This window comes from Buceros rhinoceros, unplaced genomic scaffold (assembly GCF_000710305.1).
Source record: "Buceros rhinoceros silvestris isolate BGI_N320 unplaced genomic scaffold, ASM71030v1 scaffold43044, whole genome shotgun sequence".
Classification (NCBI taxonomy): Eukaryota; Metazoa; Chordata; class Aves; order Bucerotiformes; family Bucerotidae; genus Buceros; species Buceros rhinoceros.
The window spans coordinates 16,023-27,908 of NW_010409688.1; the positions used below are offsets into that span (position 1 = coordinate 16,023).

The window sequence follows — 11,886 nt, forward strand, 5'->3', positions numbered from 1 at the left end:
TGTCAGACTGCCCCTCTGCTGCCGTCTGTCACAGGGCAGCAAAATCTAACGGAGTATTGGTGGGCGGCTCCGCCCTCACCTGCCACAGCACCAACACCCGCCTCTGACCCCGTGGGCGACATAAGGAAATAGGAGGCGTTGCTTTCAGAGCAGCCCTCATAATTTGAAAGGGCTGTTGGGGATGGCAGAAGAAAAGCGTGTGTTTTTCCATGTCTTGGTTATGTTTCTCCTTCAATAAATGATCAAACTGGCTCAGGCCCTTCTATGGGGTACACTTACCCTCAGCTAAGCCCTCTCAAAAGAGAAGCAGCAACGCAATGTTAAAATAATTTATTATTTCCTCTGTGTGAATACTTTATCCATGCAAGTTTCTACAGGAATGCAAGGTGAGTAGCTTTGAATTCCCATCTGCCCACCTACGATGTGAAAGCTGCTGAGATGGTAGGTCAAAATCCAGTCATTAAGGAAGGGCTGATAAATCCAAAAGAAAGCACAGGTTCCTTCACAACATAGTATTTCTTTTGTTGCACATTCCTTTTTCTCCCAGAACAAGGACTTGCCCTCTCTGTTTGACTCCAAACACAGGCCGTGTGCACCTTTCAGTTTTGGGAGTTTTCGTGTACGATTATGAAGACTGTCACTGTAACAAAGTTCTATCTGTTTTTACGTTTCTCTTTTTTGTTTCTGGTGTTGACAGCTCCATTTACAGCTGGTGCTTGTGTCGCTTTTGCATGTCCTGTGGCTTTTAGGTGTTCAAACAGTTTATTTCGGGATGGAAATGCACAGTTGCAGGTTACACAGTGGATGGGAACTTCATTCTACAATGAGGAAAAAGCCAAAGTGCTTCACATTTGTACGGAATAGTAAATGTCACAGACCGATTTATTGTATGCAGTTTCTCTTAGACAACGAAATGGAAATAAGCTGTTTGTTTCTATCACAGGATATTCTACGATTGATTAACAAGTAAACAAGTAAAAAAACAGGTATTATTTTAAAAAATCACTCATATAACTTCTTGAAATTTCAAAGGATAGTTAAGAAGAATGAAGAACAACCTGGCTATACATACAGTACTTTGGGCTCTGAGATTTAGTGAATTTAGTGTGCCTTAGCTGTACTTATTACAAGATTTTGCTCTTTCTAGGAAGCGTCAGTGTTGGGAAAGATGCAAATGGTACCACCTAACTGACGACAACAGCTCTGTCTTCAGGTGTTTAATTTATCTGAACTGCCTAGGATACAGAGCTTTAGCAACTCTTAGAACTGAAGTTTAGTCCTGCTCTTCTCTGTGAGCAGAACAGCTGCTGTTCCAGTCTCCTAGCTTCTAATAAAATCACAGAGATAGAAATACCTGTTATTATTTAAAAAATCAGCAAACAACAGAAAACAGAATCTGTGCACTGGAGGGGATCAACCAACCCACCCTGTTTGTAGTAATGTGACCCATCAGCTCTTGAATAGTGGCAGTAATTTGACCTACCGTTGTTGGGTGCTCTGAAGATGCCTTAGCAGACTTTTTTGCATCCTTGGCTTTTTTCCCTTTAGGCTTAGTACTGCTGATAGACAAAGAGAAACCAAGGTCAGTGCACAGGGACAGTCAACACTTAGGAGCCTCTGATGGTTTTCAGTCATCAATGTTTCTGCTGCTTTCCCCCTGCTCTTCCTTCACACAACACAGTGTAAGTGCTTCTAGCAAAAAACAAAGCAATTTAATTCATATGATCAACTGTTGATCTCAAGGTTCAGCTAGATGAATCAGCTGCTGCTAAGTGATGTGGCAGGGACCTGCAGTCAAACAACATTTCCGAAGCAGATCCTAACACCCCTTGTTTAGTATCGTATTTAGTCAACTCTGATTTAGAGGAGAAGCCCCCAGTTACATTAGTGAGTAAATCTGGGCTTGACAGTATCAAACATGACACAGAACGACAGAGTGACTCCAGCACTGCGACTCAGCGCACCTTTTCACTTCACTTTTTGTTTCATTCTCTTGGCCAACGTCATCTGTAGTGCTTGTGTCCTCTGACACAGCACATCTTTGTCCATCATTTACCAGCTCTTCTGCTGAGCCACTGTCCTTGTGAACACCAGGCATCTCCTTTTGTTCAACTGGTTCTTCGTCAGCACTTTTATCTAACAAGTCCTCATAAGTCTGTCCAAATAGAAGAAATGCAAATTAACCACTTCAAGTTCTTCAGTGATTATGTTTATGGTATTATACTAATTTACTGCAAACTTGGGTGGGTGCGGAGAACAGAAAGCCATGGACTCTCTTAATTTTACTCTGTCTTTTCAGTGAGATTTCACAGGTAAAACATTAGTTCTCCTGTTTTGACAGATGAGGCCACCATTGATGAAGGGAAGAAAAACCAATAAAACAGCTTCTAAAACTACGTGAGAAAAGAATGGAGGCATCTTTTAGTTATAGACAGGGTTCATTCTGCTCTGGCTACCGTATCACATCATAGGATAGTGGCTTTGCTTTCAACTTGGCAAAATGTTAAATATTTAGACTAAAGCTTTCTGTGCCAGACACCTGCATTAGGACACTTAAGCCACAGTAACTGAGCTGACTGAAGCTAGACAGAGACACTGTATTTTCGCTCCCTAACATTAGAAACATTGGCAGCCCTTTCCGTGTACCAGGAGAAAGAGTAGACGCACTACATGTCAGAAGATCAACCCCTGAGCATGCCTCAAACAAAACAGCCCAGCTCCCAAAAGCAGCATAACAAATTTGACCTAACACTACATTAATGCAGCTCTGTCATCTCTAGTATCTTCTGCAGAATTTCAGCTACCAGGAGAAAAACTTGGCTGATCTACTTTCCTTCAGGAAAAAAACCACAGAGATTCCCGGTATTCCATAAAGCTTATTAGAGGATGGAGATTATGTTTCCAGAATATCTGTACAAGATTCCAGTTCATGCTACACAAGAGTGGCACCTACTGCCTGGGCTGCAGAAGACGTCAGTGACCAAACCAATGGAAGAGACACAGTGGCAAAACGCAACCTATACAGTGAGAACAAGACCTGATGTCAAACTGATGCAGCAAGACTTGAACAGGAGCCTAATGGCCTGCATGGAAACAAGGAGGTCAAGCCAATACTTGACTTGGACTGTGCGATACCAGCCAAAGAGAAGCAAGAAAAATTCAGTTGCTTCAAAGTCTCAGGGAAGTTTCTTGAGGACAAGAGATAATGATGGTGTGGGAGAGGGCAGAAAAGGTGAACACATAATAGGACACTAAAGGGGCTGGCTTGGGGGAAGACAGAAGACCATCTTGGGAAAGGATGGAAGAGGCAGCACCTGGTACAGATAGCTCACTGGGACCAGGTTAGGACTGAGGTAGTAAGTAGAGAAGAGGTAAGACTTGAAAAAGATTAAGCTTGAGGAAGGCAGACAGAACGGTTTGCTCACTATGGCACTCCTGCCACTTAACAGCTTGCAGTTCTTTAATTGACCCTGCTGCTGTCAGCACAGATCTGTCACATCAGGCACAGACTCAGATCCTGGAGTACAACAGACTGGTGTTAATTGTGACTACAATTCAAGTGACAGGTGGAACGAATGTGTTCATTCCACCACCACTGTATCAGTAGGATGCCAATACTGCGTTACTTCTGTTTGTTGATCTCTAATGTAGAGGGAAAACCAAAACAAAACATTACACCAACTCTAACAACTAAAGCAGAAAATGAACAACTGAGCTGCTAGTGCACTTAGGCCACTGCTGCTCTTTCCGATTAATTCTTTGCATTCTCCCTATCAGCCTGTTTCCATCGGTTTTCCTTACACCTCAGACTGTAACCTTTTTAGAGCCAGCACCACATTTTCTAGGATCTGCACAAACAGAAAGAAGCAAGGTCTATGAGATTATCATCATAAAATAAGTGTAATAAAAATCATTTTGCCATTGAGTAAAAACTAAAATTATCTGAAAACAGTCTTTGGGTTCTGTAGAATTTCAAGTTCTCTCTTACTTTTCAGGGCAGAAAGTTAAAGAGAGAACAAAACTGGGTTGTAAGGCTCCCTGGATATCATTATGACTACATACCATCATTGTTTTCTGTTTCTTCCTCTGCTTCTTCGAGAGTCTGAAAAGGTAAGAATTTAAAATTAACTCTTTTCAAGAAGAAAACCAATTACAATTTCTAAAAAGGTACCAAGTTATATTTTTGCTTATCCTCTTAACATGATATTAGGGAGACAGCAGCCACAAGTAGAAAATAAATTGTGCCTGAAATGAAAACACTGGTTTTCCTAAACTACTCATTGCATTTAGTAAAACATTTATTCGGCTCAGACTGAACCTGCAAATACTAGTGAGGTAGTTGGTATTATGGTTTGGCCATTCAAAGAATGAAGCTGTGCAACTTACTTCATTAATTCTCATTTCGTATGTTATACAAGTTCTCCTGTTTGAAAAATAACCAACGCTTTTCCGTAACATGTAAGTTTAAGAAGGCAGAGAAAATACGAGGGTATTATTCTACAGCATGTGAATCCAGTCATACTAATGCATGCTTCTTCCTGGAACTCTGATGATGAGAAATACTTTACATTGTACAATAGTGTGAGTTCCAATGCAACTACGTATCATCACGAGCTCCTTCTGAGGGCCTCCAAGACTTACTAAATCATTAGTCACAATAAAATTAACACCAATTTCAAGTACTTATGCTTGGTTGTGTCTTCTGTTTCTTCCTCCTCTTCTCCATTTGCATCATCCAAAGACAATGGAAATTTCCCTTCTTCTTCTTCCAGTTGCTGTCGTAACAGTGCTACCATCTCTCGATGCTTCTTTGATTTTTCATGATTCTTCATGCTGTGAAGACCAGCAGATCATTACTGCAAGTAGCTCTGAGCAAACTCTGTTATATCAGGATATAAATTAATAGCAGGCCCACTACCCATTGCTACTAAGCGTGGAAAACTCTGCCCTGACAATGTCTCTACTGGAAAGCTTACACTGACCATTGCATGAAGTTAAAAAGCCTTTAAAACGCATTTTTTAAAAAGCTGAAACCCAACACCCCCACTCCCAAATCCCCAACCACAAGCACTTACGCTTTCTCAGTTTTTAACAATTTGTCACAAGCAGGGCAGTACAGACCATCAACAAATTCAGCTTCTTCTGTTTCATCACTCAGTTTGTCTGAAGAGATCAGTGGGGATCAGAGAGACAAAGTCAGATGAGCGATTTTTGAGTACACGGCTCTTATAGCCCCAGCAAATAGTCACAGCACTGACATTCAACTTCCGTAGCATTACCAACATGCAGATGGATCAAGACCATCTCACCAAATCACACATTATCATAAATGAACAGCTGTAGCTTGGTGTCTTCTCACATTCTAATGGAAAACACCAGAGAGGGCCAGACTCTAGCCTGTCACTCTTCGGCTGGAGGCAGGGAGTTGCACTACAACTGTGAATCTGGGGCTGTAAGTGCTGTGACTCAAGACTCAGCCTGCAATGACTTGATACAGAACACCACCCAGCACCCCATACCTTCGATGCCTTTTGTCTCCTGTTCTTCTAATCCATCTTCATCGCCTGATCCATCACCAAATTCCTTTTCATACTGTGCCTCCATCTCCTGCAACTCTCTCTCCAGATCTGACATAGTTATCCAGCTCTGCTCTTTGTACTGCTCAGCAAGCCTTTAAGTAGAACAATACAGTAACTTCTATAACTGCGTCCACGAGATGGGAAGTTAAAAGATAACTTCTTCTTCTCTGGTATTTTAGGAGGGAAGTCCTGAACATATATGAGGGAGCAAACAATTGTCTGTGGAGCCTGGAAACCTGAGCAGTTCATTTGTGAAGCCTATGGGCACATCCAAGCTGCAGGTAAAGAGGCATCAGTGCATTCAGGCAGGAAATGCTATGCAGCGTGGTCAGTATCAAGCTGTCTGTCAGCAGCTCAACCCTCAAAGCAGTACAGCTGCTTTTACCTGCTGCAAGATCCCAAGCCACTAACAGTACAGGACCACAGAAGCCACAGGCAGATTACTCCTTGACTCTGTGCCATGGGAATGTACCAGCTCAGTTCTCCAAATCTACGCATGGCCCAAGTTATCAACCAGTGCACCACAGCACAGCAGAATTCTGGTCCAGCTGGCCCCTGGAGTCAAGAACTAATCAAGCCATTTGTCTGTAAACACATAAATCTGCTTCATTCTCCCTTTAGGAAAAAATACTTTTATATAAAAATAGATAAATCGTACATAATATATTCCATATGTATTTAAAATATTATTATATAATTTTAATCAATATGCAATTATTTTGCATTGTTTTTACTGAATTGTGCTTACACTTGGGAAATCACCTCTTCCTTCTACTTAATTTTGGGAAAAATGAAATATTAAAAATAAAATTTAGTCCAATGAAAGGGTCCTTTCTAAAGGGTTAAAAGCAAAACTAAGTTCATTTTTCCCCACTTTCTTTTTAGCAGGTACAGCTCCAAGGCAGATGAAGCTGTTCTAAGTCCAGGTTGCATAGTCCTGTTCTCCCTCATTTCAAAACACACATTCTTTTTCCTTTAATGAAACAAAAAAAAATCTTACTTCCCCAGGTAAATAAAAGCACACTGGATTCTGTGCTATCACAGCCAGTGACCTGCAGCACACAGGTAACTATTCCCTGGTTATCTTAGATCTCTACATGACAGCACAATGCAGAGACACTCCCAAGTTTAAAAACCTCAGACTTGAGACCAAAACTAATAGAGAAAATTTTCAAGGATATTTAAAAGAGCAACTGGAGCTACTACTGGTATCTGACTCTATATGGTATCCTCAGGGGTAGTTTCTCCAAGTTTAAAATAAAAGATTTGTTCCGCTTTTACATACTTGGCTTGTTTGAGCTTCTGCTGCCTCCGAAACTCCTCTGCTTTCCTCGTTTTTTCTGCATTTTGTTCTTCTACAAGTTTTCTGTGAGCTTGTACTCTTTTATCCCTTTTACGAATAAAGGCTACTAGCTGACGGACCAGTTCATTCCTCTCTTTCCTTGCTTTATCTCTTGTTTTCTTGTTCTCTTTTTCCATAGCTCGTTTCTCCCAGCGGTTTGAGGCTTGTCGTGTGTCATATTCTTCTTTCCAAGCAAAGTTTTTCTGAGTACAGAAACTCTGCCAATATGCATAGAAAGATGTCATTTCTTTTGAAAGACCTTGTGTCATGGTTTATTTCCATTCCTCTGCAGTAGGTAGAAGCCTGCATTTCCATTTTCTAGACACACAGCTCAAATGAAGGGAAAAAAAAAAAAAAAAAAATCAAACAAGTCACTTGTTTAGTGGGGGGAGAAAACCCATACTGAGTAATTCAGGACTTCTGTAGAAGTTTTCTCGTCTTCTGTAAAGATTTATTTTTCCTGTAGAGTTTTCTCTCAGAGTATAAATGAATCACGTGAAGGTTTAGAGAAACCTAATATCATCCTTAAAATTTCCAACCAAGACAAATCAACAGCCTTTTCTAAACTTCCAAACAATATCCCCCTGCAGGACTGGGTCATGCTGACACTAGTGCCCAGTTACTTAGCTGCGCTGTACTTTTCCTGTCAAACTGAAAAGCACAATCAGAATCAGATATGCTGTCTGCAAGCAGGCATAAGCACTTACTACCTAAGAACCACCACACTAAGTTACTCCAAAGGTCAGCCACACATTTCCAAGAGCAGCCAACGACCAGCACAAATACAGCAATAAAACAAACACGGATACATAATGCTATTTCTTCCCTGTATATTCTCTCTGCTTCCAGAGTAAAGCAGAACTTAATAGCCCTGGATGGATTTCTCTTTCATATGAATGAATTTCTTTTATTAACCCATGAAAGTTGTTGGCATTTACAACAGCACAGAGCTGTGACTGGTGCAGTTTAACAAGGGACTACGGGACAGTCTAACTATGGGACAGACTAACTGGCGCAGTTTAACTATGGGAAGATGCACTTAGTCCTGTTTTGGTAGCAAATGATATGACTGCAAGTTAATCTAGCTCTCAGAGTAGAAGAAACAGGAAATGATCTTTCCTTATTCTCATGAGTAACTGCTGGATTAATCAAATGACATAATTATTATTTTTTGTTTTGTTCTCTGTTCCTCTCCAAATAATTACTAACCTTCTGCATTCGGTATATTCAGGAAACAAGGTATGTCTAAGCTCCCTTCTTACACTACTTGCCCCATTAAGCTGCCTTTTTACTACTTACCCCTGCGTGCACTGGTGTTCACATTTTGGAATACCTCACAGAAGTAATTAACCTAACAGTTTAATATCTCTTCTTCCACTATCCTCCTCCTCCTGACGTTGGTATCTGTATAGACTACAACTACGAACACCTCAACACTGATTTCCAGTGGTCTGTCTACAGGTAAAGGCTTATGGCTGTGGCCTCTTTCAAGGTAGACACTAGTTTTTCTCTGCTATCACCAAAAAAAGGGCTCTCTAATAACCCACAGATATCCATACTTAATCTAATAACCTAAGTGCAATCAGACTCAGATTTGCTGCGGAAGGGGATACCTTCTCTGCAAAAGGATGCACAGCCATCAGCTGATGACAGGGATCATCCTCCCCTTCACCAGATGCAGGAGCTAAGACTTTTCTCTTCCTCAGCGGCTATCTGAAAGCCAAGCACATCTCCAACATTCCCCACAAGATGGTACAAGCAGCTTTTGCTGAACTCCCAGGTGGATTTTGTTTTGCCTACTACTTACACTTGGAGCTGCCTGCTTTTGTTTCTGCATCTAACTGACCCACAAGACTTCTCTTCCCACAAGTCTTGTGAAGTCACAGATTTAAGAATTATCTTCCCTGCCTGCCTGGCATTGATCAAACTGCCTCTCAAGCTTCTTGTGGATTATCTCACCAGACTGAACTAGAGAGCATTCACATCACAGGGTTTTTGCAGCTCCCTTCTGAAACTCCTTTCCCTGTTCCCATGATACTCTCACTGAGTACAGAAGCAGTCACTGCTATGCTGGAATCCTCTGCTGGTATAATCTCTTTTTCTGAATGTAAGATAACAGGAATAATGACCTTCCCATTTAAATAAGGCTATTTCCCATAAAACACCCCTATGAATCCCTCTAACAAAAACAAAAAAGTGAGCATTCTGCTTCCAGAACAGTGTGAACAAGGAGGATGTCAACGCATGCTGGTGCCAGCATTCCAGCCAGTTTTGCAGTTATTAACTGACAGCATGAAAGCCATTTTGGGTCTATGATCATACCTACCCATGGCCTCAAAACAAGCATCTTCAAAAGATATTTCAACTCCATTAAAAGACAGATTTTAGCTGTTTCAGAGACACTAAATGAGACACCCGGGAAAGAGGGATATTTGTTAAACCATTCTGCAATTTCACCTGACAATACGATGCTTCTTAGTTTGATTTATTACTTTTGTTTCCAATTCCAGCCAAGTTTTGTAGCATTGAAGTTACTCATTTTTAAAGTATGTATCAAATTAAGTTTCATAAATAATTAGTCATACAGTAAAATTCTTCTAAAAGTGACAGGGAGGAGTAGCAGAGGAGGTGTAACAGCTGAGTACACTGATACTGTGCAATTATTCACTGGGGACAGTGCTGTCGCTTCACTGTTTAATACTGGTAACCTTACAAAGAAATTCTAAGCCTGAGAGAACACAACACACAGTTGGCAAAACAAAGACAAGAATTCAAGTGTCCTACACACAATTTCCTTCCTTGCTTCCCAGCGGAAAGCATGCAAGAGTTTGGAAATTAAATCATACACATGTACACAGTAACTGTGGGCGACAAGAGTGCAGCACCGTACTCTCCTCCCATTTTCTCCAGGCTGTTACGCACTAAGTGCTATGCAGTTTTCCTACAGAAGGCAAGACACTACATGTTATTTATAAAAAAACTCTCAATATCGCTTTCTGGAACATCAGGTGAGCCAACACACTGTAAACTACTCTCATCAGGAAGCAAAGAAAACATCAGTTCTTTTGTTTTCCAGGCCCTGCGCTACACTTCAGTTTCACTGGCATAATTGATGGTTAGCCCTGTGAAGTGTTTGTCAGGCAACTCACCCTGAAAGCCTGGCTAATAACATTGTCCAGCAGGAAATACCCATTTTAATTCACCTAACATTATGAATCAGAACACAAGCACTTCCTTTATAGTAAGTTCTTATTATAGTAATGTTCTGGTGTAGTGGAAAAGAGAGCAGATACATGGTTTTGTATTCACCTTCGAGATCAGCAGGAGCGTTTCCTTTGATTTCAGCCAGGGACAAAGTAATGACTTAGCTGTGTCACTTCCAGTTCAGATTTACACTTGCTCTTACCGTATCATAGTCACTTTGGGAATATCCAAACATAGGGAATTCTTCGGTATCTTCCTGCGTCATGTATTCCATCTCTTCTTTCGCAATCTTTTCAAAAACTTGTCGATAGACTGTGAAGAAGCCCTGAAATGAGAAGAGACAAAAATCTCTGACTCGCTTTGCATGGCTCAGTAATAGGTGTACAAATGCTCAGCTACAGTAGATTATTTTAGAGAAATACTACAATCCTGCAGCGGCAACTCAAAGTCAGGGTAAGTCCTTGTAAGCACTTGCTCTTAGATAGCAACACCCTTCTGTCTAACCAAGTTCCCATTATCTCGCATTCCCTTTATTTTCATCTCCTTTGCATAGTCTCTGTCTTGCTCACACATCAAGCACTTGTATTCAGATCTCATTAAAAAAGAAAAAGGTTTCAGCATGCTGGAGATGTTGGTAAGTTCCTGGTTATACAGGATCGAGTTCTGAGGAAGTTCCAAATCTGTAACTCACAATTAAGCATCCTATCTCTTTTTAAACTAAGATGTTACTCACTCACTCATGCACTCCTAGTATAGTAACACAAAGACAGATAAGCATTTTCTCTGGCAGAGGTTTTTCTCATCACCTGGACCCTCTTAAAATTCAACAGGGATTCCAATTACACTTTCCCCAGGGGCTGCTGTTATGTTGCCTTCTTTTCAGTCTGAAGCATTCTAGCTCGTTAAAGGGACTTCTGAATAAAGAGGGTATTGAAAAGCACTGGAATGCTTCACTATATGACGTAAGTAAACAATCTACACACGCTCTACAGCTGTACGGTATGGCTGGAAATCATGACTAAGTAATTGCTGGACAGGTATTAAAGCTTCCAGTGTTAAGTTTTGCCTTAGAAAGATCTGTGTAAGCATTATTGCTACCTGTGCTCACCAATTCCACACATAGCTTTTCAGCACAAAGCAAATGCCGACGCTTCTCATGAAATGTAAGCAGATTCGTTAAAAGTTAATTAATCATTACCTTTTCATCATCTCCATACCCAGAGTAACAGCTAACAGTGAAGTAGCGCAGCAGATCTAAACTATCATCTTGAAAGTCTCCATCGACTCCTCCTTTCAGCAGCGCCTCCCTGTGATTATCGTACCTAGCGAAAATTCACAGCGTCAGGGACGTGGAGATGCAGAACAAGAGGACGAACGCAGCACAGGTGTTTTGGCTCTATAACCCAGATGCTTCAGCCCGTGTGAAACACAAGCTACGCAGGGCATCTGAAGTCGCAATCTCAGAGACGCGCGTGCACGTTTCAGATTAAGACTGCTACCGAAACGCGACGCCGTGTACGTGGTTCCGGCTCAGCACCCTCTCAGCAATCATTCGGCAGCACACTGCACACCTGCGCGCACGCCGGGCTCTGCCCCAGGGAAGCCAGGAGGACTGTGGCCAGAGGGATAATACCGACACTAACGGGCAACCTGCCTCTTGCTCTGGGAGGGAGAGGCCAACGCCCCCCAGCACCCAGCCCAACGCCACCTCCCGAGCGCTGCCAGGGTAGGGCGGCGGGCAGCCGGCCGTGCCTCCCCAGC

General features: G+C 41.7%; 1 protein-coding gene across 1 annotated transcript; it reads right to left on the reverse strand.

The window, feature by feature from the left end:
- Window positions 1-653: 653 nt before the first annotated feature.
- On the reverse strand, window positions 654-11,447 carry DNAJC21 (DnaJ (Hsp40) homolog, subfamily C, member 21; the record flags this gene model as incomplete). Its single annotated transcript, XM_010135304.1, has 10 exons — window positions 654-818; window positions 1,484-1,559; window positions 1,965-2,155; window positions 4,063-4,102; window positions 4,684-4,833; window positions 5,076-5,163; window positions 5,520-5,671; window positions 6,865-7,168; window positions 10,318-10,450; window positions 11,324-11,447. Coding segments are annotated over 10 exons (1,423 nt in total), but the record flags the coding sequence as incomplete, so codon positions are not given.
- Between the last annotated feature and the right edge of the window lie 439 nt (window positions 11,448-11,886).